This window comes from Micromesistius poutassou (genome assembly GCF_964030765.1).
Source record: "Micromesistius poutassou genome assembly, chromosome: 17".
NCBI classification, from domain to species: domain Eukaryota; kingdom Metazoa; phylum Chordata; class Actinopteri; order Gadiformes; family Gadidae; genus Micromesistius; species Micromesistius poutassou.
In genome coordinates, this window is record NC_140287.1 from 13,540,766 (window position 1) to 13,566,460 (window position 25,695).

Consider the following 25,695-nt stretch of genomic DNA (forward strand, 5'->3'; position numbering starts at 1 on the left):
CCGTCTATATCAGAAAGATCAATCAATCACCTTTCCTAGGTTATCTCGGAAGCATTCTCTCGACAGATACATTTTTGGGTCCATTGGTTTGGAGTGCTCAACTCTATTGTGTGGCACTGTTTTCTTTTTAATCTGCCTTCACAAGTGCAAATTGAGAGGAATGGAGGAAAGGAAGGATGACATTAGCCATATTCTATCCACAAACATGTTTTTAGCTCTGATTACCCTCAATGCTAGATTTTGTCTGGCATCTTGCTACAGGATAGCCTTTGGCTAACTAGGATGCTCACGGCTAACCAGGGTGAATAGTTTGAGGAAAACGTTTGTTTTTCAGCTCTTTCTCCCAAGGAAGCTCTCCCCACAGCTTGCACCTCAGACACTCATCCCATGTTACCACCTGCCTCAATTCTTTCCCCTCTTCTCTGCTGGCTGCGGGACTGGGGTTGGAGGGCAAAAGCAGGGCTCTTCTTTTCGTCATGGCCTTCAGGGGATACCTCTGCAGGACAGCCTAAGCTTAAGCAGGGATGCTGCGGTTCGTTACCTGCTCTCTGGTTTCCTGTGAGGTCTTCCCATTGCTCTCCCAAGCCCTCCTCACTGCGTGCATTACCAGCTTCTCCAAGCAACATCACCAGCAATGTGATAGAATCTACCAAAGGTGGGCCATGCAATGACCCAATCGTGTCTCACAAGCACACACACACATACATAGATACACCTCAATGCACAATTATACAAAAAAGGGTATTCCTTTTCCGAGTGCCTTTGAGAATGAAGAGTTTGCTGTAAAACTAACAAAGAACTCCTATAACCTGCCATGGGATGGGTTGCATGGGTTCACCACTAACCAACATGGTGCCTGTAGCACGAGGGCTGATCCGCTAGACAGCAGTGTTGTACCACTAATGAGACCTTGAGGTCTGTGCTGACAAAACACTCAATTAAAACTGATAATTAGCTAATACGGCATCCCCCTCATCCCTCAGAGATCAAAGTAAGAAGAATTAAATGAGTCGAGTGCCCAAAATCAATACAGAACAGAACAACACCATACATACTTTTTTACTTTACCCAGGTTTACTTTAGTCGGTCGAGAATGAAGCAGGTTTGACAAGTCCAGCCAATGCTACTGTTAATCAATGGTATCAAATAATTCATTCATACTTACTCGTTCATTATTGATTGGGATTTATTCAAGGAGTTTTGCACACCCTGAAACACGTAGATGAATTCATCATGGGACAAATTAATTGATATAGTTACTGTATTCGTGCAACAAACAAGATCTTTGTGAAATCTGTGAAAGGAGAGCAATCAATGCTGCCCTCACGAGCTCAGCCCTGCGGTCCAGCTACAACGGACAGAGCTGTTTTAAAGATTTGGTTTGAGGAGAACCTTGCTTTGCTTCACATTATAGGAACCATGTTGATATGTAGGTTTAGTCTATGTTCACACTGCAAGCCTTATGCTCAATTAGCATTTATTGCTCAGATCCCATTTTTTGTTTGGCTGTTCATGTTATTGTTTGAATGTGGCAAATATCAGATTCCATTTTTCACAGTCCAAAGTGAGGCCACTGAAGTCAGTGTTTATGGTTTTAATTTTGTGTGCGGCATAGTGTTGACATGGTGTGGACATTTTCACACAGGTGTATGTTCTTTTATCTGATCTTCTTCTCCTTTTCATTTCTAAAGTGGTTAAATTTGTTAAGACAAATGTGTTAATAAAGCAAAAAGCAAACCTACAATTTTACATAGGTTTGCTGCGTGGATGTCTGTTGCTTTCGGTCCGAGTCTGAGGCTAAAAGGAACCTTGCTTTTGCTTCAGATTCCTAACTGAGAGAAATGACCCAGATGTATCTAAGAGGCATCCATGATAAGAGCTGTTCAACTCTCAAATTGCAAAGGAAAGGTGTTTTAATGCTTCCTTTCTTATCTCCTTCAGAATAGGTTACACTGCGCCATCCTTTACGAAAGGGAAAGAGATAATGGAGTCCCACAAGTCCTTGTGACAGGAACATTTAAAGTGACGCACTCATGTTAGTCATTCACGAAAACAAACGATCAACATGACCGACAATTATTTTCATTCAATCATACTTATTGGGCTTCTGTGAGGACAGGAGGGTGAGTGTTAGCAACCACTCTCAGTGTCACAACCATTTTGTTTCACTTTTGTGACTGGGAGCCTATATACATATTTTTTCGGGTGGACACAAATCTAAAGAGTAAGGTTGATTTAAAGACGATTTATGTTGAATGCAGGACAAGAATTAACTGTCTCAGTGAATGAATACAATCACTGCATCTTGTCCAAAATGCGTCTGAGATCAAATGTTTTTGAGTCATGTGATATGCAATTTTTTCAGTTGACTGGCCGGTCACCGATCACGTGTTACTTGTAAATACTAACTGTTAGCGCAGATGGCCAGTCAACCATTAAATCCCAATAGTTAAGGTAATACATAAAGGCAGATGAGACGACAGATATATTTTGAAAGAAGCTACTGATTAACTGCGTAATTAAACATGATGAAGTTTATCAAAGTTTTGTATTCTGTTTATTTACCCAAACTTCCTTATTTGGGATTTTCCAAAATGTGCGCCCTCTCCACTGAAGGATAACTGAAATAGGTTTTCAAGAATTATTGATGAAAGTGGCATAGAAAATATAAAGTGTGCCTGCTATAACATTCGTGGAAGTCAGTCTGGTGAGGGCTTGTCACAAGCACAGCACTGTTCGTGTGTATTGCTGTCGTTGAGCCAGACCAGCCACTTTGTGGCAGTAGACAATTCATTAATTTGTATGCAAGTCTGGCCATGAGAGAAAGGGTACCACAGCCAGTGTGTCCTCAAAGTCATTAACACTGACAAGGTCAGATCCCTGCTGGCTTTCTAACTGTGCAGTGGGTTAATGTGCAATATATGGAGTAAGATTAATAGTCATGGAAACAATGGTATATGGATGAGATGGAAACAAAGAAAATACGACATGGGCACATTTAAAGGGATCTTGATACACATTCTTACGCCTGTGTAACGTTTCACATTTATATATTTGCATCCATTTTTGAATCTGTGCAAACAGAACAAACAACCCAATCAATAATCCATTTTAGCCAATTTAGCGAACTCTATATATATAATCTTATCATATGTTGTATATACACTGAACATACTGCAGTAAATGTAATGTAAAATGTGATTTAGAGTACGACTTTATATAATCAAAACCCATCCGATATAAATATATTGAGAGTTTTTACTCTAGACAACACACTCTTTAGATAGGGAAGGGTCTCAAGTGCTTTGCTAAGATATTTGATTGAATTAACTAGATTCAATTCGACTAAGTCAGAAGCAAAATACATTTCATTTTGTAAAACCTAGAATGCATTTTAACGAGTTCCCATTGATGTTGTGACTTTGACTTACATTTTGTCTAGAAATATCATCAATACATGAAATACAGCAAATTATGAAAACCAAACAAACCCTAGAATAGGATGCAGCCTCACTTCTTAAGCTCTCACATTGTCTGATGAGGTAATTCAAGTTCCCCTTGAACGTGTTCAACATTCACCTTCTCCGTTCAGCCACATAATTAAGTACCACTACCCTAAATTGCCTAGCAACAGTCTCTGGGGGCGGGGGGCTCCAGTTCTTAACCCCTCCCAAATCCACCCGCCAACTCTCTTCCTCCTCCTTCTCAACTTGGCAGCATCGTGGATCGTGTTGTCTGGCAGGGATAAACAAGAAAAAAATCGTAGTTTAAAGAAGAAAAAACTTTTTTTGAGGTGGGAAAAGGATTTGGGGTGTCTGAAGAGCTAAATGTACACAAATCTTCCAACACTTCCAATTCCAGGAGGATCCAAAACGTAAAAAAAAATGAAATAAATGCCAATTCTGACAGCACATCCAAACCCCAAATCCTCCCCTGGGGCACGGCAGTCACATGTGGTGCGCTGTATCAACTGTGTCACTGTCAAAACTACCACCGCACATCTTACACCGTCTGGGCTCTGGAGGGCTGAACCCACACACTGACAGTCATTGGTGGTGAAGGTGCATATACAGTTAGATAGCAGGAGAGAGAGAGCAAGAGAAGGACAGGGAAAAGAAAGAGTGAGAGAAAGTGCATGTGCGTTCCTCTTGATAGTGTCGCTGAAATGATCAAAGGTCTTCAGCCCTGCCCGTCAGCCCCGCCCACCAGCCCCGCCCATCAGTCATGCCCACCGGCCCCGCCCATCAGCCCCACCCACCAGCCCCGCCCATCAGTCACGCCCACTGGCCCCGCCCATCAGCCCCGCCCACCAGCCCTGCCCATCAGTCATGCCCACCAGCCCCGCCCATCAGTCACGCCCACCAGCCCCGCCCATTAGCCCCGCCCAAAGCTAAAAGTCACGCCCATCAGTCACGCCCACCGGCCCCGCCCATCAGCCCCGCCCAACGCTAAAAGGTGAAGGCGTAGACGACCCCGACCACGACGATGTTGCCGATGGTGGCGATGATGGCGATCCACAGCCAGATGGCGTCGCTGGACATGGACTGTGGGTCGTCCGGGTGGCCGTGCACGGAGGCAGCGGCCGAGGCGGCGGCGTGCACGCTGGCCGAGGAGTTGAAGAGCGAGTGTTCGCCACTGTAGTCGTCGTTGGGCGAGGAGTCCATGAAGGCCCCCGTCATGACGGGGATCTGGGCAGGAGGGAGGAGGTGAAAGGAGGTGAGAAGGAGGTTGGAGGAGGTTAGAGGAGGTGAGATAAAAGGAGAGAGGAGGTGAGAGGAGAAAGAGGAGAGGAGAGGAGGGATAAGAGGAGAAGAGAGATAAGAGGAGAAAGAGGAGAGGAGAGGAGAAAGAGGAGAGGAGAGATAAGAGGAGAAAGAGGAGAGGAGATGAGAGGAGAAAGGAGAAGAGAGATAAGAGGAGAAAGAGGAGAGATAAGAGGAGAAAGAGGAGAGGAGAGATAAGAGGAGAAAGAGTAGATGAGAGAAAGATAGATTTTAAAACATGGAAGGAGCACAACTTTGAGTCAAACCACTGTCAAGGAAGATCAAGATGCTGCGATTGTGGGGGGGAGGGGGGGCTAACAAAGGGAATAGTATAGAATAGATCAATATATGTTCCTCCACTGTACCATTGAGAGAGAGAGAGAGAGAGAGAACGACAGCGAGAGAGAGAGCGAGGGAAGAGACAGACAGACAGACAGAGAGAGAGAGAGAGAGAGCGAGAGAGAGAGAGATGGTGAGTGTTTGAGAGATTGGGAGGAGTAGGCAGCAGTGAGATGAAGCAAGATAACAGAATAACAGAATCCCACGATAGCAGCAGTGGAGTGTCATGCAGCTTGTTATGGAGCTTATCAGGTGAATAATACATCGAGGCCACAGCTAATGTCTTTGACTGTGTACGCTAGCTCACTAAAGAAACTATTTTAATGTATACTAATAAACATTAACCACTTGAGAATAAAGACCCAGTACAGGCAGTCCCTACTAGTGAGTGTAGTACTGTGGTAGTACTAGTACTAAAGCCATGGGTGGCCAGAGATGCACATTACAGTGCAGTACAGTGGTCGCTCCTGTGGGTCTTGCATGAGCTGTAGTTAAATCTGAATCTGAATCTTAAAATAAATGAGTAAATAAGTGAACTGTAGCACATTACAAGGTTACAAGGTTACTACACGGTTTTTGCTTCATCTTTTTTTTTCTCTCTCTCTCTCTCTCTCTCTCTCTCTCTCTCTCTCTCTCTCTCTCTCTCTCCTTCCCTACTATCCCATTTTCTATCTCCTGATACTCTGGAGGTCTTTCTCTCTCCCCTCTCACTTTTTTCTCTCTACCACATTTTTACTGGGTGTGAGTGTTTTTGTAAAGGCACTATGGCTTGATTAAAACCATGTGAAAATGTCCTGATCTCATGTTGAAGTGATAACGATTTTTATTGGTTTGTTACAATTAAAGTCTAGCGGAGGAACATAATCTACGGAAGGTGTTGTGTGTGTTTGTGTGTGTGTGTGTGTGTGTGTGTGTGTGTGTGTGTGTGTACGTGTGTGTGTGTGTGTGTGTGTGTGTGTACCTCCCAGTTTGTGTGTGAACATGTCTATTGCAAAGTTTATGACATTGAGTCCGCTTACGATACAAATATTTAAAAACAGACTCCACGAAGGATGGTAAAAAAAGAGAAAAAAACGCAAAGCTAAAAATAACTCTGATAGATGTCAGCCTCTCTCACACGGAAATTTGCTTTCTCTCCCTCTCGCTCTGTCTCTCTTCCTCTACCTCTCTTGTTCATGCACAGTGGCTAATTTAGAAAGACATGAAGCCCCATGCATTCACTCGCCTTCCCTCGCACAGGAGGATGACGCGGAAACAGACAGTCTACCGAATGGTTCCTAGTATTGACTTCTGATTATGACAGATCACCGGCGTCTATTGGCTACACGTGAACATCATCTAAGCAGAACAAGCATGCATAATGTCCAGAATTACCTGGGCTTCCCACACAGACTCACACACGCTCTATTTCTCTCTCTCTCTCTCTCTCTCTCTCTCTCTCTCTCTCTCTCTCTCTCTCTCTCTCTCTTTCATTCTTTGTATGTTTTCTAAAAATATATATTTTAAAGATTTTACTCAAATTTAATTTCATTTAATGAAAAGAAATACATGAAAATGATTGATACATAAATACAGAGAGATTGATACATCTCGGTGCTGGCTTTGGGAGGCTAGATGCGAAAGAAGGGCATGTATGTTGCAACATGCTAAGTAAATAAATTAATACATAAAAATAAGAACAGAAAAAAAAGAGAGGAAAAGAAACATGCATGTGACAAATCCATTTCAAAATGGCACATCCTCTTATTCCATGACCTGGAAGTTGATGGCAGTGAACAGTGTACAGTCCATATACGTCGGTATGAGTTATCAACAAGGGCTTTAAGGGTTCTATCAGGTCAGCTCCCCCCCCCCATCCATCCACCTTTCCATGCCAACAAGTCCCTGAGATGTGGAAGGCAGCACAGCCGTTGGATGAAGGCAATAGGGATGGAACCCCTGAGCAAAGGGAATTCCAAGATGCCTGAGCACTTAGAGAGAGCGAGCCAGAAAATAGCATCTAGCGTGCATTAGCCCGGGGGGGCCCGCGGCTCAGAGATGAGGGTACGTGGGCGAGTGGTTTGGCTAATGTATTTATGCTAACGGCTGATAGCATAAATAAAAAAAAAGATTGCAAGACTGCGTGAAACAAATTCACCTCAACCACGTCACTAAATATGTCATAGGCGAGGATGGGTTGTGACAAACACAAAAGAACAGTGCTTAGTGTATTGAATATTACATATACACAGCATCTCAGTTTCTCTTAGTGTTTGCAAGTTTCTAAGAGATGCAGTGGCTAATGGCTTTGAGTATGGGGAAATCTCATGCCACAGCCACCTGCGTGGTCGTTGGACCTGTTGTAATAATCGGTAAGTCCAAAAAAACATAGGCTGTAATTTTCCTCTGCCAGTAAACGCACTTTGAAAAAATGCCTCGTGAAGCAATGAGCCAAACGCATAAACATCATCATCCTGAGCCTGTGATAACCATAAACAAATGTTTCAGCACGAAAACAAGCCCAAATATGGCCTTGCACCGAGATTTTACTTCTCATGCTGCAACAGTCCACGTCCAGAAATCCATTTTAACAAAAAAAAAAGGCAATTTTACAAATATCCAATCTGGTTTCTAATTTTTTAAACCGTCCATGCTTGTCACTGTTTGCTAATGAACTACAGATTTCTATGTTCATTTAGCATGGGTTGAGGAAGCTGAAAGGATTATTTTTGCTGTGTTGGTGTTGCATTGCATCATGGAACTTTCCTGTGTCCTGGAACTTTCCTGTGAAAAGAAAACATTTTTTTTTTCAAACTTATCTAGGCTACCCAAAAAAAAAGCCTTTTTTTCTCACTTATTTCTGTGATAGTGACTCTATAGTAAGCTAAAACTTTCTGTATTAACTTAAAAAGAGGAGCAAAACTTTGTATTCGAGAAGAGGAGTTCAAATCCTCTCCTACCCTAATGCGTTCACAATTCAGTAAATGTAATAAAGATAGAGATTACAGCAGAAGAAATGAGTCAGAAACTACTACTTCTGCCTCTACCTTTTTTGTAATTGCTCATAGATCCGTCGTTGCACACCTCTCTGTGCTTCATCCACACAATGTAGGTCACTTTTTCAGAACAATGGATTTAGAGCATGGCGCGTGTGCTTCATCGACCTGGCCGGGCTGTAAATCTGTGGTAAAACGTCCGTGACTGCTCCACAGGTTGGTTAATCCAGAAGAGAAAGCAGGTGAGAGCTGGTGGCATTCTGCCCGGCACCTGGATTTACAGGTCTGCTCTCATTGATTTAACCCTCTGCTCTCAATGAATTTTGTCCCAGGTGATGTTTCAGCAGCAGCACTTTTTTTTAAGGTAGTAAATTGTATAACCAACAAGGTTCTATAGCAAGAAACCCAAGTCATTTTATTGAAGTTTTCCTTTTTCACAACATGATACCTGTTTTCCTGTAGTGTTTGTATGTATTATTATTGACAAGCTGTGTATTATCACTATTGTATTATTGTATTTATTATTATTCACAAACATGTTCATAGAATAGATGCTGTTCTTTAAATCAGGACTTGATGTGCCAATCATTTATACCTATACCTATAAGACATGCTGTTGTACAGTGGCATGACGAGTGGGAGTTCGAGATCTTTAAATGCCAGATTTGAACAGACCTGATGGTCCTGCTCTGTCTGTTCATTCTGAACCTCATCTCAACTTGGCATGTTTCAATGATGGACTGCAATGTGTGATGATACTGATTGTACTGTTTAGCGGTTTTAAGCAGACAATTTATCCAAAACCACTTCCAGTGATTTTCAGATCAATAGGAGTTAGGGCACCTCGCTCAAGGATGCCTGCAGGTTTCAGCTGCGTACATTGGGGATCAAACCGAGTACCTTTCGGCTGGGAGTCTTGCCATTATTCTATCCTGCCCGATCATTTCCGTTTTTTGGTCAAACAAGCACCCCTGTCACGGGACTTGGTCACAGTCTGCGGGTGATTTCCGCCTCTCCTTCCATTAATAGCTCTGGGCTTGATGATAATCGCAAAACACGTTGGAGATAAATAAGTCTTTAGTTGTGTCTCATCATGCAGTCCTCACAGCAGCTGCACCATTGGCAGAGAAATGTCACAGATGAACCAGAAACCCTTCACGCATGCCAAAAGCGCACCATTAGCATTGAATTGCAAACTCATTTCTCTCACTCTGGTGTTAATGGCTGAGTGAGTCATATGTTGGGGTTTGAATGTGTTGTGTAACTTATGACCAGCATTAGCTGGAGGAGTATGACTGGGGCGCCTTGCTTCCCCTGTCTGGAGCAACCGACAAAGAAAATAAACTACCTCACCAGTAATGAGACTATAATAGTTCCAACCAGCAGCAGCCGCAGCAGCCATCGCCAGACCACAGGGCAGACAGGGCACAGTGAGCTGGATGAGGAGGTGGGGGTGAGGAGGAGGAGTTGGCAAATGAGGAGGAGATAGAGGACTTAGAGGAGATGGTGGGGGATGAGGTAGCTGGAGGCTGTTGGGATGATGTAGGAAGAGGAGGCAGATGAGGAGTTGGCATGAGGAGAAGATGGATGACCTGGAGGAGGTGAAGATTGTGGAGGAGGAGGACCTGAAGGAGGTAGAGGATGGGCCTTAGTTGGAGGCGGTGGAGACAATGACTGAGGATTTCATTTTGTAACAATCTCTCTCTTTTCTCTTTTTCTCTCTCACTCCCTATCTCTCTTTTTCCATCTCTCCTCCTCACTTTTTCCCTTTCACACTCACTTGCTGTTCACTCCCATGCTCTCCTCTGCTTGTTCTCTTCCCCCCCCCTCTCTCTCTCTCTCTCTCTCTCTCTCTCTCTCTCTCTCTCTCTCTCTCTCTCTCTCTCTCTCTCCATTCCCACTCTCTCCTCCACTCGTTCTCCCTCCCTTACTCACTCTCTTGTTCCTAGTCTCTTCCCCGCTTATTCTCCATCCCTCTTTGCTATTGACTTTTTTTATATTGCACTCTTTTTCACACAAATATAAACAAACACACACACACACACACACACAAAAGTGGCACGACACATAGATTAAATTGCAGATTAAAATGTTTTTTCCCTTACTCTGCTGATTATGGGGCTGATTACGAACACCAGTCCTCAAGATTAGACATAGTCATTTCACTATTCATGGGCTATTTATTAGAATGGAAAAGTGGATTTCCTCTTTTCACCCCTCTCCCACAGAAATGTGTGTTTGTTGTAAAACGCAAGGAACCCTCTGGGAGAAAGTCATTACAAGGCTTCAATAAAATTTCTAGAAACGATCCCCTAAATCGATCGTGATCATAGCTTTCATAAATAAAATAAAAATGCCTTTCAAAGACAACTGACTGCCATTAATTATTGAGCATAGCACATTTTTCTTAATTATGTATAAACTAGTTTAAACTTGTGTTTGTTTCAACTTCAACTTTTTCTAATGCTTGTGCTGGCCTCGCCCAACTGATACAAATTTCAGATCCTTTTAGATACTCTCTCTCTCTCTCGCTCATTATTTATAATTTTTCATCCCAAGCGACACTGATTGCCTCATCATTGAATTTGCCTAGCTTGGCACCCATGCCTGTATAATTCAAACCTAACAGCACCTGAGTGCTTTACAATGAAGTGACTCATAAATGGCAAGGTAACTAGAAGGAATTAACTGTCTTCTCTCTCTCTCTCTCTCTCTCTCTCTCTCTCTCTCTCTCTCTCTCTCTCTCTTTCTCTCTCTCTCTCTCTCTCTCTCTCCTGACTCTTGAAACCTAGCTCTTATGTAACTCTCCCCTCTCACCTTTTTTTCTTCTATTGGATCATGTCAAACCTTTCAAATTGATATCCCCAATATCTCCCAGGACTGGAATGGGATCCAGCAGCAATAGCTTTTAATGGCAAGGTCTCGCCAGCTAACCCTTGCTCTGTCACAAGACACTCCTACTGTTCCCTTAGAGGTCCTGTCCACACAACACACACACACACACACACACACACACACACACACACACACACACACACACACACACACACACACACACACTGTGTTGAACAGAAAACCAATCTTTTCTATATTTTGACATACAAACCACGTGCTTTAAAATATCACCTTCCATGACTTTCCTGTTTTATTGCAATCCGTACTCTCTTAAAAATACCACTCCCATCTTATTTTCCCATACTTATTCATGTTATTTCCATATTTTTAACCTTTAAAGACAACAGTATGGCACTATTGATGTGTTACAGTGGTCTCAGCAATAACCAACCGTGCAACACATGAAGTGCGTACAACTTGAAGGCAAATGCAAATGTACCACCAACATCGATGATCCATATTAATCTCCATAATAAATCACCATATTAAATTACTAAACTGTGTAGACAGGCTGTGGGACAATGACTACTGCAGTGGGGAAGGAAAAAACATATTGGGGGCCCAATATTCTCATTATTTAGTGCAGACATCATTAAGACGGGTCCATGCCTAAGCCAAAGCAAAGATAGTGCTTCAGACCAGACGACAGCTGGGGAGGCAGACCAATATGAGTCATTCTCCTCCGTAATGCTCCGTATGCTCATCTAGGAGACCGATTGATCCTCTAACCGGTGTTAAAGGAAAAAGGTTTATCATCATGGTTCTCATATGGCGCTCTCCATAACGAAATGTTGTTACTGAAGAGACAGGACTCTCCCCGGGGCCTGAGGCGGCATGGTGTTTGTCTCAAGGATGAACTGCATAGGGACCTGTGACAGAAAAGAGGCCGGGCGAGAGACAGATGGCAACACTTCTCGTTCTCCCCCCGCCTCCACATATGCATGGGTTGTGTGCACATGCATCTGTGGTCACCACGGTGATGAGGCACTAGCCAAATCATGTCGTTATGTAAAATTGTGATTATATTAATTAGATAGTATTGTTTTGTTTTCATATTAACATGGCTTTAATTAAAGAGTATGTTGATATAAAAGGGTCTAGTAAACACTCAACAAGTGTGAATATGGTATTCATAAAAATTAATTATGTAACATTCTTTTCATAGAAGGAGGTTTTGATGGATCGCCTGGGCATAAGAAATGCTATTGGATAGAAAAAATATATATGATATATTTATATCCACATGAAACAAGCCCCAGAATAATACTTTTGTATGTATGCTGTGCATGGCTGTGCTTTCTCATACATCGCTACATAGGGAAGATTATATAGAACACTATGATATTTAAGCATTGTACATTTCAGATCCCAGATCAGAACATACCGTGCACACCATTACAGCACTGTTGTGGCAATTTGACAGCAAAGGCTATCTTCCCCCAGTGCATGCTGTGTAACAACATAACATGTAGGGTACGTGTTTTTTCTGACAGTTCTGTGGTGCATTAATTTGCCACCAGGACAACAGCAACACTGCTGTACAATTAAACAAGTACATCAGCCACTATAGAACTCTTGTTATAATGTGTAGCAGGGCTCCAAGGTATTTATGAATGGCCCGCACTCTCCCCATGGAAGCCACAATATTTCTCATGTTTATTCATACTGGCCCAGTTAGAGTTAAAAAAAAAAAAAAAAAGCTAGGATAGGCAATTTTGAGAAACCAGCCAGAGTAAGCTAGATTTTGAAAGTATCCAACCGAAAACTCCCAACACTCCATTCAGGCCTCCATCCAAAGCCACTCTCACGCCATAACACATGACTAGCTTTCTAGCTTTAACAATAGGTCATCACGAGTGCACAAGTGCCTGCAGGTAGCCTGGGAGGTAGGTAGACAAAGGTAGGCCATCCAATTGTTTAATTTGGGACAGATTAAATGATTGTACAGGCTTATTGCAGACTGCTTAAGCCACAGATATCAGATTTTTGTTAAGAGAATTTCAATGAATATAAAAATAAAATACATCTTAAATTAAATGATTATCCTAGCTTGAAGGAGTTCAGAAAATACACGTCAGCTACATAATTCACAATCTAGCATACCCTCTGTGTGTGCCTACTGTGTGCTAGTATTTAACTATTCGTGTTCTCGCTGTGGTGCTAGGTCTGTTTGGTTTTGTCATCGGAGAAAACTAAACTGAAACATCTTTTCATAATCTAATATTGTTTTTAGCTTTCTTGCCAATATTTCTACAAAGCTATTGCTCATTAAATAGCTCAAGGACACAAAATATATAATTTGTACGGAAGGCAAAAGTTAATCATATAAGAACACTCAAGAAGAAAGAATGAACGAAACACCTGATTATGTTTACTAAACGTGCCGTATTGAACATTATCTTTCCTTTATACCATATATTTTAACAGCTATTCCAATTAAGTATTTGGAAATGTGCTTCAAAGAAAAGCTTGTTTATGACTTCTGATCTTAAAGAGTGAGACAATATCCAAAGCATTGAATCAGTGGAATATTCAATATTCGTCTTTTCACTAATATCCAACCAAGGGTTCATGCCTAAAGTCATTATCAATCAGACTCACATATTTTTAAGAGCTCCACAAATGATTTAGTTATCTGTAGGACTGTATTGTTTAACCTTAGCGATCAAATGTTCTTGAGACATGAGTGTATTGCAAAAACCCAATGACTGGAAAGATCATAAATAAACTCATAGATAAACTCATACATCAATAAATAAAGTTAACGGCATTAGACCAGTAAGGGTTCACATTTTCTAAGACAACAATGACGCACACAAATTAAACGCATTTTAGGCTTTGTCTGATGCTGCTGTTATTTTGTGTGTTATTTTGTCTGCTCAAATAGGCCTATATATGGGCACACACACAGTGGTCTCTTTTGAGGTGTCAGGTAAGACAAAATACATTGGCTTTCCCCTTTTGACTTTCATTAACTTGTACCTTCTAGATGCAGCGACTACATCTCTGTATCTTCAGCTAGCTGACAACAGGCTGATAAAGACTCTTTAGAGATAAAGATCAAACTACTTTGGCACACACTGATAAGAATCCACTTCAGTACGTGACCCACCACCACACAGTCTGTTTAGAATGCATTCTCCTTGTCCTCTGTCCTATGTTTCCTAATACTCTGTAATGTATTGCTAATTGGGTTCAGCCGTTGCATGTGGATTTAAATGAACATTTGATTCAGTAGGCAGATCAGATCGGTAATCTCTTTCCAAGAAATTTGTACTACTTTGAAATCTCAGCTGGGGTTGTTCTCTTGAAGAGGTGCCGAGATTGACTCCAAGGCTCTACAGCCCTAGAGCTGATTCCAGCGCAGAAACTTTTCCCGAGATTGCTCTGAGAATAGTTTATTTATGTAGGAATGCATAATTCAGCAGCCTCCTCTTAAAACATCAGAGGTTCTGTAATATAGGATGCATGGTGACGAGAAGCAGCCTGTCGGGAAATGTCCTGATTACCTTGTATGCTCCTGAAATTGTCCATTAACTCTACCTCCTCCCCTCTTGGATTCAATATTCAATCGGCCATCGTTTTCAGGCTTCAAAAAATAAATAAATGCTGGGAAGACGCGACTGAACACAATACAAACATAGTGGTCATGGTCAGTGTTAGTAATAATGCCGTTTAAAATAACAGTGTTAGGTAACGCCGTTATTTTTTCAGTAATGGGGTAATCTAACTAATTACTTTTTCTGTTGTTACAATGCCGTTACCGTTACTGACAGTTAAATGTGGTGCGTTACTATGAATTGATTGAATAAACTGCATAATCCAAACGCACACACAAATCTCCACAATCTCCACACAAACTGATAGTGAGGAGACCAGGTGGTTTAACAAAGAGATGAGTGATTATTATTGGTTAAGGCATGTTGGTTAAGGCATGTTTGAGGCATGGTTGAGTCATGTTTCATGGTAGCCAATCGGAGCCAGTGTTTTTACACACAAGCCAGGATACACGTGCCACACGCACACACACACATGCACACACGCACACACAAACACCAAACAGATTCGTTGAAGCAGTAGAAATGGCGAGTCCGGAGCAATCCGATGAAAAGTTGGCATTTTCAAGGTGGAGATATAAGCACTACTTCAAATTCATTGAGGTCAAAGGCAAGAACGTGCATGTAAAGTTTAACATTATGTCCAGGAGCAAAGACTTTGTGACATCCGTTGTAAGCAACTCTAATTTAATGAAGCATCTCACACGACACACGCATCTACAAAGCTACTTTTTTTTTACAGTAAAGCAAATAATTACTTTCCCTGGTAACTAGTTACTTTTATTATAGAGTAATTCAGTTACTAACTCTGTAAGTAACTAACACTGTCTTTTTGGAACAAGTAGTGAGTAACTATAACTCATTACTTTTTTTAAGTAACGTTCCCAACACTGGTCGTGGTACAGGTGCAAGGTGATGGAATGAAACATGGCATGTGTATTTGCCATCCATCATCTACATTGTCATGGCAACCCCCTCGGTGCCTCTGGGCCCTGGTTGGGTGAAGCGCGGTTGGGCACCTGCTCCACAAGTCATCAGTGTCCAACACACAAACCACAATATTATCTTCAAGCTGTATCAGCTGCTCTAGGACGCACAATAAGCATCCTTTTTAAAATGGCTCAAGCAGGTAGGAGATGCTTTTGAAAAAGCAGTGAAACCAATATGCCAATTTAACACTATTCTTAGAAAGCAATGTTGTGACAGTTTACAATGTGGCATGTTGTTGGCTGTATTCCATCATCTCTCTGCGGAGCCTACCCCATCCAGGCTTCAAAGAAGACCCACTGACAACTTGACATTTACTTCAACCCTGCAGGGGTCATGATCTCCTAGTGGAGATGTCCAACATAGTTATGGATGAATTACTCATGTAAGCTTGCCCTCGCCATTCTTCTTTTTTTTCTCAACATAGGCCAGATGATTTCCTCCTGTCCAACCTGATTACAAATGGTCCTGTTGAAATAGTTAGTTGAAATGAAACCACATGGCCCACACACACACACACACACACACACACACACACACACACACACACACACACACACACACACCAGTACCGAGCAGTGTGTTTTGACATGAGGCATGCTGATGAGATGGTGTGTGAAAGTGTAGTATCCTAGAAAATGTGTCACTGGGGGCATTGTCATTTAATGAAAATGCTCAGGCGAAATCAGCTTTGCTTCCAACACACATTCAGCGTTTTGAATGTGTTTCAAAATTGTTCCCCATTATTTGTAATCATTAAGTGTGAAACTGGGGGTGTGGTGATAAAAAGGCTGTAACACCTCTCAATCCAGGAGAAGCTGAGCAAGGCTGGCATAGTGTTAATGACCTCTTATCTGACCTCTTATCAAAGCTATGGCTGAGAGTGTTGGACACAAGAGCAGAGCTGAAATGACCATTCTACTCAATTGACAATTCATGTGATCATCATAGCATTAATGGGCGTAGCTAGTTCTGGCGGGACTCTCTAGTCATGCACCCCTATCAGCTGACTGCTAACACAGTCCAATCAAACGCACGTACACTGAAAGGCGGTCAATTTAAGACCTTCCATCTCAAACACCCACTCTGCAAAGTGGGTGTTTTAAGTGTGCTGAGCCCACCACCACCCTAGCCTCCACCTGCTTTGGTTCTGCTATACATGTATGTAGTGTATGTAACCAAAACAATGGGTTGAGATATCTGATTTACTCCATGGGGGATTGCATAGTGCTCCCTGTTGTCAAATGTTGGTATGCTGTTGGTATTCTGTATATGACATCAGTATGTCATGCTTTAAATCCTAGGGTTAGAGCACCAGAAAATAGTGGAACCATACTGACAAATTATAATTGTATTACCCTATTGTATTGAATCCTTGCACTGCCTAAAATCTCCAATAAAAAACATTGTTGTAAAAAAACATTCATAGGGACCTGAGTCCTGTTTTGTATAGTTATCTATAGGATGAAGATCATGGAAAACAGGGAAACCACCATTATATACTACTATACTATACTACTATTAAATGAAAGACAACACACAGGTACATTGTTGAGTGATACACAAAACTACTACTTGTTATTTGTGTCTCTATACTATTGTTACGATAAAAGTCAACATGTGATTCATGTTTTTGGTTGCGCTATTAGCTGTCCAGCTGTGCACACCACACACTGAGGAAAAGATGAGGCATCATAATAATAATAATAATAATACATCAAATTCATATAGCGCTTTTCCCAATGCTCAAAGACGCTTCACATAGCAGCTAAATCATACGAATCAAAATAAAAACAAAAACAAACAAACAAAACATAAACAATTTTTTTTTATTTAAAAGCAAGCAAGGGTTTAAAGGTGTGTTTTGAGGGATGTTTGGAAGAATGAAAGAGTTTTGGCATGGCGGATGTTGTTGGTTCATGATTCATATCATGGTGATCAGCTCTGTTGGATACAATACGACACAGAAACCTCTCACGAATGGCTCAGTGAGTGGAGACATTAAGCCTAAAGAGACCTAGGGTCAAACGCGATAAGCAAATTGCCAACTCTACGGATGTTAATTTATCTTTTTTTGTAGAGCCAGCCAGTCAGTTTAATGAAGCTTGGAAAAATAACATAGGGCCCATTTGCTGTGTGTTAATCAGGAAGCCTAAAGAATATCTTAAGAATTAATTTAGCACATGCCACCCAAAGTTCACATGTTTGTGAGTAAGTGGTTGTAAGTGGTTAAGGAGAATCACTTACTTATAAATGAATCAGTTACAATATATGTATACATAAGTTAAGTTATCCTTTGGTGTCCCTTTTTGGGAGAAATTCTTTCTCTGTTTTTGACCCATCCGGGAGCCGGTGAACACACCCGGAGCAGTGGGCAGCCGCAGTGCAGCAAGTGGGGGTTTCAGGGGCCTTGCTCAAGGGCACCTCATCTGTGGATGAGGCTTTACCAAGTAGACCAAGGATGCCCATATGCTATATGTGTATATGTTAAGATACATATAGTGTTTATAACTGCTTTACTAACACTAAGTGATCGTTGTGGCCTCTGTGCACTATTTTTATGTGTGTGTCGGTGTGGGTGTGTCGGTTTGTGTGCATGGGTGGGTGTGTGTGTGTGTGTGTGTGTCAACGTTCTGTCACAGAAATGTCATGGCAGAAATGTCACGGTTTCTGCTACTGTTCTGTCAGCAAACAACCCCTGGAAAGGGCAGCCCCAGTGGGCCACTGGATAGACAGGGTCTGCGGGGGCTTTGTGGCTCTCTGTGGCAGCTCACATCGGTTAAACAGCATGCTTTAGACTGGCACCATGCCCAGAGCTTCTCTTTAGCTTAGAGTCTATTACACTTAACATGTTGACCTCAGCACAGAGTCATGTCCCAAAACATCGGCTTAAGTATTTCAAGAAGAAACTTAGGTTTTGGGATGCTGCTTCTGCTGATGCATATACAATAATAATGAAATATGAATAATTATTGCTCTCATCATAGTATCCCTGACGATCAAGGTTGGATTTATACAGATATAAATCTGTATAAATGTATTTATACAGATATAAATCTGTATTTGACTCTATGAATTGATATGGGTCGTATCAATTCATATCCATGAATTATCAGAGGATTCTGAGTATGGAGAAAGCTTTTGTGTAAATTTTGTAATTGAATCTGGGTATTTTTGGATGAGGACAGAAGGAGCGTCTCTCGACTAGGATTCGAGGGGTGTGTTGTGATTGCCAGCTATTAAAGCGGTGTCTGGTTGCGCTCGTGGATGGCACCACTTTCAACCTAATGAAGAACACTTATCATTTGTAACCAGCAGAGCGTCCCCACTGTATGCAAATCATGTGTGAGAACACAAAAGAGCATATTGTTCAAATAGCTGTTTAGCATTTCATGTAAATGTTAGGAAAAAAAAGGGGAAAAACTATTTCAATAAAAAGAAAACTCAAACAAATATTAAATGGTACTAAGCATTTGAAGGCGATGGAATACATCATGAAAATCATACGATATCATTATCAGTAACTGTTTTATTTTCTATGAATTCGACCAGTTTCTTTTCATTATTCCTAGAGAATGGCAAATCATATTTACTGATTTGCATAATCCCCTTTTACTTATTGACTTTAAATCTACTTTAAATCTTAAGACCTTGGGGGGGGGGGGGGGTAAACAAATACACTGTTTATGAAGCAGTGCAGGTGGTTAGGGAGGCATCCCTCATTCACGAGACCCTGTATCAGGGTGCAGGCCTCCTGGTGACCTAGAGTCTCTGTGCCACATCAAGACGGATGAGGTAAAGAGCATCCTTTAAACTGACATAAGCCCAGACTCTGGGGACATTGGAGTCTAGGCAGTCATTCAGAGTCAAATGGAGAGCCCCTTCGTCTTATGAGACAGACACAGCAGTTTGGAAAGGAATTGCCATTGAAATCAGGTTAGCCCTGAAGTAAACAAGTAATAAATAACAAGGAAAGGGACTAGTAGCCTACCAGAGGGCTTTTGAAGGATAACAGTCCTTTAGGAGTTTGGGTAACTGGAAGCACATAATTTTCTATATACAAGTTGTACAGTTTTATGGACCAGACGCCAAAACAATATTTTTTTCCAATATTTATGGACTGCCGTATTTGTATATATTTTTTGTATTTTGAATATTATGAGTCAGTCATTTTTTTTGCATCAGTGTATGAGTCAGAAGTGATGCCACTTTGTAGGATTGTTGCTATCTAAATTGCCATCTCATTATTTTTTTTAATAGAATCAATGAAAACTTTGAGAGGAATCCAACAAAGATTGTCCTTGAAGGGGAAAGTCATTAAAGCCCTATCGTCTGGCTGTCGTTAAAATGTTAATTCTATGATAATGCGTTCACGGGCCAAATAAAACAATTGGGGCCTAGCCATAGTAGACTGATATCATGTCGTAGGCTACGTGGTGATATTGCCATTAGACAAAAATATAGGCTTTATATAGTTAGGAAAAGAGCCAGATGGGATCAACAATACATACACGGGAGGTAAACAAAGAAAAAAAGAGTAGCAATGGTAAAAAAAAATAATAATAATCAACAGATGCTATAGATGTATAATATGCTAACGACATGCACAATCAATAAGCAAATCAATTGAATGCATCGTCCGATTTCTGAACAGGCCTACAAATAATAACTTGTTGACGTGCCACGCCCACGCGCTTCCTTCCATAGATTAAAAGTTCGGGCGTGAAATAGATGAAAGAAAAAACGTTGATCTTACCTGCGCAGCCATGAATGACAGATCCATAGTGCCACCTTGTTTATGCCACAACAATACCCCAAAATTAAATATGTAACAGCGGGTTGCAATTTATCCTAATCCCCCTCCCCCAAAAAAGAGCATTTGGCTTTGCTTTTCGTGTTTCCACTGGATTTTTCAGGTTTAGACAGCCTTCACGTCGGTGACATATCGAAAGTGGTGTCCGTGGCTCCACGAGATCCAGCGAAAGCAGGCGAAGAAATCACAGCCGACAGCGACGGGAGATAGCGATAGAAGAAAGCCGCCGAGGGGATGCTATACGGTACAGCGTAATCACATAGTATCGAGGAGGCGCGATTTCTCTCTCTCTCTCTCTCTCTCTCTCTCTCCCTCTCTCTCTCTCTCTCTCTCTCTCTCTCTCTCTCTCTCTCTCCCAACAACCCCCACACTTTCTCGCAAGCGAATCAGTCGCTTTGTTTATGCTTTCGAACACAATTAGCCATAAAGTAGATAACAGCAGGTCCGCTACTAACACAATTATCAATTAAGATTGCACACGATAAATAATTACACTTAAGAACACTTAGACATTACCACACACATTACCCCTACATTCTCCCCCTCTCTCTCTCTCTCTCTCTCTCTCTCTCTCTCTCTCTCTCTCTCTCTCTCTCTCTCTCACACACACACATACACACACACAGTTGTGATCTTTTGTATAAAAATGACCCTGTATAGCTGAGGCCAGTATATATAATATAATACGAATGTACACAGTTCAATCAGTGACTAGGAAAAGGGTGCCCTCATCCTGTGTGTGTGTGTGTGTGTGTGTGTGTGTGTGTGTGTGTGTGTGTGTGTGTGTGTGTGCGCGTGTGCGTGTGCGTGTGTGTGCGTGCATGCGTGCATGCGTGTGCGTGAGTAAGTGTGTCAGTGTGTGTGCATGGATTTGTGTGTGTTTATGTTCACAGGTGGATGCGTGATTTGTTGGCCCTTCATCTGTCATGCTTTGGCCCTATATACCTAATCCTTACAATCCACAATCTTGGGGGCATTTGTCGTGTGCCAGTCTAGTCGTGACAGCCTATGAATACCATTACTGGGGGGGAAAAAATGTAAAAATAGCAAATCAATCAAACTATTGTTTTGCTAAAATATACAAGGAAAATAAGCCTATTAAGAACACGCCCCAACCAGGACCTATTATTTTCCAAATAATATATAAAGGGTTGGTAGAAGATGACGCTATCCATACACATAAAGTATACGCTCTCTCTTCTCTCTCTCACACACACACACACACTACACACTACTAAAACAATCCCATATAAGCTTGGATGTACTGTACTTGAATGCTTGTTTAGTTTCCTCCCTAATGAACTGATTTACTTCCCTTCCTAAAAAACAGATTAGTGTGTGTGTGTGTGTGTGTGTGTGTGTGTGTGTGTGTTTGCTTCCATCTCAACCCATGCATAGCCAAAGAGAGGTGGAGTGGCATGTCATCAATAGTGAATGCTGAATATGTCGAGATTCATGATGTGTTTGACCATGGTATGTCCAGGGGGGGCCTCTGTCTTACATCACTTAACACACTGCACCTTACTACCCCTCTCCGCCCCTCATGCCAGCCACCCTCCACATGCCCCACCTTTTACAGGCACCCGGGTCACGTCTGTCTCTCTCCTGTGAAATGGATAGCCTCCAGTGGTCTCATCTCTTGGCCTGTACTGTAATGTCACCAACCCTCCGGTGAGTCGAAGCAATTGGAAGCGTAATGTGTTTTCCATCACAACCAAACCCAACCATGCTGCGACCGCCATTGGTTTGTGTTTGGCATTGTATGTTGCCTGCTTACGTTAGTTGCTGATGTCATTCTAACCTGCTGGATCATGATTGAGGGTGTTATTTAAACATTTTTATATCAAGTCTGTTTAATGAACATGATTTGAACAGGAAACAATGTTTTTCCTATTATGGCAATCCATCATGACAATTGTATTTGTGTGTTTTCCCTTTGGGTGAACAGCGCTAGTCCTGCTCAATGTTAAACTTGTAACCGCTGGGTGAGCAGCAGGGGAAAAAGGACTCAAAAGCAGAGAAGAAAAAAAGTCTGTAGAAAGAATGGTCTTTACTAGCGGATAGGTCGGTACATGGGAAATCAGTAGTCGTTACACGGGTGGCCAGTAGTAAGTCAGGCAAACAATCCGGCAGGGAGAAGGTAAAGACGTAGTCTGGAGTAAACGGGCAGGAATCAGAAAACCAGGAACCGTAAATATCACTAGGAAAATGCTGGGACGTTTGATACAAAGAACAAAGACGAACTGGCACAGAGGAAGGGAAACATGATGACTGAATACACTAGGAGGGGAATGTTGAGGTTGACAATTAATGTGAGTGAGGACAATCAGAGAAACATAAGGACAGGGAGCGAAAACAATCAACGAAGGGGGCGAGATGTGACAAAACAACCTATTTGTTTTGTGATAGGCCTACTCTCACAGTATGAAAGCCATGTGTCCTCAGAAACCGAGTCGAACTTGGACCAATGAGTGGATGACTATGACTATGCCATCTTTAACTAATAACAACAGCCCCTGTTTGATTTCATGTATCATAGTAGGCCTATATTATAGTAGGCCTATATTATATAAGGCGAATAGAAGCCTATATTTTCTGTCAAATTGAATGCAGATTCTGACATGAATGAATGATGCACATTTGCGTCATCATATTGTCAACATTTATTCTGTTTTCAGAGGCGGCCTGCCATTTAGTGGAGGCACTGCACCTCACTTAAGGACAGCTGTGGGAAACACTGCCTTCCATAAAACAAAATTTAACAAATATTAACAAGCAAAGATACATGATAAATGATTTCTCAAATTGACTTTCCTGCCCTGTTGTTTTTTTTTGTTGTTTTTTTCGATTCTTTTGAACAAAATCAATCGCAGACATTCACTTGTTTGTATTTGATAATTCATGTTATTAAATTGTTGGATAGTTTTATGTCTATTTTTGCAATTCAGGCAGTGAAAGATGCGCCGTTTGAATTATTTTTTCCAGGCAGAGAGAGGTCCAAACAGGGCCAAAACTGGCATTTTTTTCTCACGAGATCCATGTCATCAGGCCTAATCAGGTTTTTTCTTTACAAAGGTGTGGAGAAGTCACTCCACTGTTCAGGTGAAATTGTGTAACCTAACCTCCCACCGCTATAGCTGCGTAGACAAGCTAGCTAAACATACTTCCCACACACCACCCTCCTATCCCTCCTGCTTTCGAAAGGTGAGTGCAGGCTCTGAAGAGTCACAAAAAGCTTTGAGTTGATGGTAGATGTGGAAGTTATTTGATTTTGTTCGCTTGACTGTCCGTCACCACGGGTCAGATGATTATTAAAAAATCCCCACAGCCCTAGTATCATAACATTAATAACTTATTGTGATATCCAGTTTTATAGTAAAAATGTATTATGATGAGAAGATATGGCTTAAAATGATAAAATATTAAAAAGGTAGAATATTTCTAGTCCGATAGTATACCTTAGTACTTCATAGTAATCACCCTTGGTTAGACTGTTAAGAATGGTCTTTTTTTATTCACAGGCACATTCATTAATCAATATCATATCAAATTCTCCATGATTATTGTGAAATACATTTTTCCATTTTTCCTTGCCCATCCCTACCTACACGTAAACTGTTGACATTGAAGTTAACTCCCAGACTGGGAGTCAAGCACCCTCTCCACTATCTTGTCTCCTTCTTGTACATATTTTATGGAAATAAAGGCAGATAATATAGAAAGGGTATTAGGAAAGGATTCTGCTCATATCGTATCTGCTTCAGAGAAACAGAGAAATTATCCATTTTCCTGTTTATTCCTGGGGACAAAAAAGAAGCAACGCAATGGCTGTAGTTTTTCTGCTGACAGCTGTTGGCGCTATTTTTGCAATGACTTTGAAATGATAAAAAGGGGTTGTATTCAGAACACAGCGTTTTCCATTCCACTTGGCTTCAAAAGCTTGTAGAAGCGCGTGTGTGTGTGTGTGTGTGTCTGAATACGCTTTTTTAGTCTCAAGTCATTTGCTTGACTTAGTGCAGTTTGTGGAATCATAGAGAATGGTTAAATGTTTAGGATACAAGGCAACTACGTTGGAAACTCACTTGCATCATCAATCATAACAGAAGCGAATTATCGAGAAATGTTAGTTTCAGAGAAAATCATAGAAAGCAATTTGCTTACTTTATAATTACATCATGGTCTTGGGTTTCACATCAGATTGTACTGCTGCCAAATAAAGTTGAAAGCAATGTTTTTCATGTGTTAGACAATAGCGTTTTTTATAATTATGTAGACAATAGTATAGAATTATATTTCAGACCAGCATTGGATTTTACAGTATTACTTGCTGTGTGTGTGTGTGTGTGTGTGTGTGTGTGTGTGTGTGTGTGTGTGTGTGTGCATGTGTGTAAGCGGGTGTGTGTGTGTGTGTGTGTGTGTGTGTGTGTGTGCATGTGTGTGAGCGGGTGTGGATGTGTGTGATTGCGTGAGGGTCTGTGTGGGTTTGCATGTGAGGGAGTTTGTGTGTGTGAGTACAGTATGTGTGTGTGTGTGTGTGTGTGTGTGTGTGTGTGTGTGTGCGTGTGGGTGGTTGAGTGGGTAGGTGAGTGTATGGGGGTGTGTGAGGGTGGGTGGTTGGTTGTTAATCGTAATAATCTCATGACCAAATGCATGCTCTGCTCTCAGAGATGTTAAAGCATAGCACGATTTTATGAATTTGTTTTTTCCCTGGTTAATCCTTGAAACTGTCATTGTTGTGATTGGATATTTGAGGTGCTTCTTAATTCTACCTCTGGATTACTACCCAACAAGAAGGAGAACGAGGAGGACAAGGAGCAAGCGGTGGGTGAGGAGGTGAAGAATTTAGAAGAGGAGGAAATGATGGGGGAGTAAGAGAGGAAGGGAAAGAGAAGGGCAGTAAAAACCACAATAAATAAGTCAAAACCAGGACCTAACCACTGGGCCCAATGGCATGGTGGCACAGTCGCCTCGATATGAAACACCCAGCTACGTACTACACTGCATAGCACAATGTATGCAAGATCTTCTAGCTCTAGTTTTTTTTTTTTTGCTGCACTTTTGTTGTTTGAGGAGTGTTTTGAGAGAAAAAGAACATTTCCCCTTATTTGAAGGGGAAATGTTTGTTTCTAACCCCTAACCCTAACCCTACAGGTAAACCACATGAGGCCCTTACCTTAACCTAACCATGTTATGTTCATAATACACCTGTGTGTATGTGTTTACTACATTTACATTCCTGTTCTGAGACTATATTTACCAGTGGCCCTCTGCTGGTCGTGTTTGTGTTCATCTTCTTTGTTTTGTTTCACCATGTGCCAGTTGCCCCGCCCCCTTCTTTGTTCTGTTCCCATCCTAATTGGATGACC

General features: G+C 41.6%; 1 protein-coding gene across 1 annotated transcript; it reads right to left on the reverse strand.

The window, feature by feature from the left end:
• Positions 1 to 4,448: 4,448 nt before the first annotated feature.
• LOC311362050 (uncharacterized protein C14orf132) lies at positions 4,449 to 20,299 on the reverse strand (the record flags this gene model as incomplete). Its single annotated transcript, XM_084481851.1, has 2 exons — positions 4,449 to 4,688; positions 20,273 to 20,299. 2 exons carry the CDS (start codon positions 20,297 to 20,299, stop codon positions 4,449 to 4,451), a joined length of 267 nt encoding a protein of 88 aa, XP_084337977.1.
• Positions 20,300 to 25,695: the final 5,396 nt, after the last annotated feature.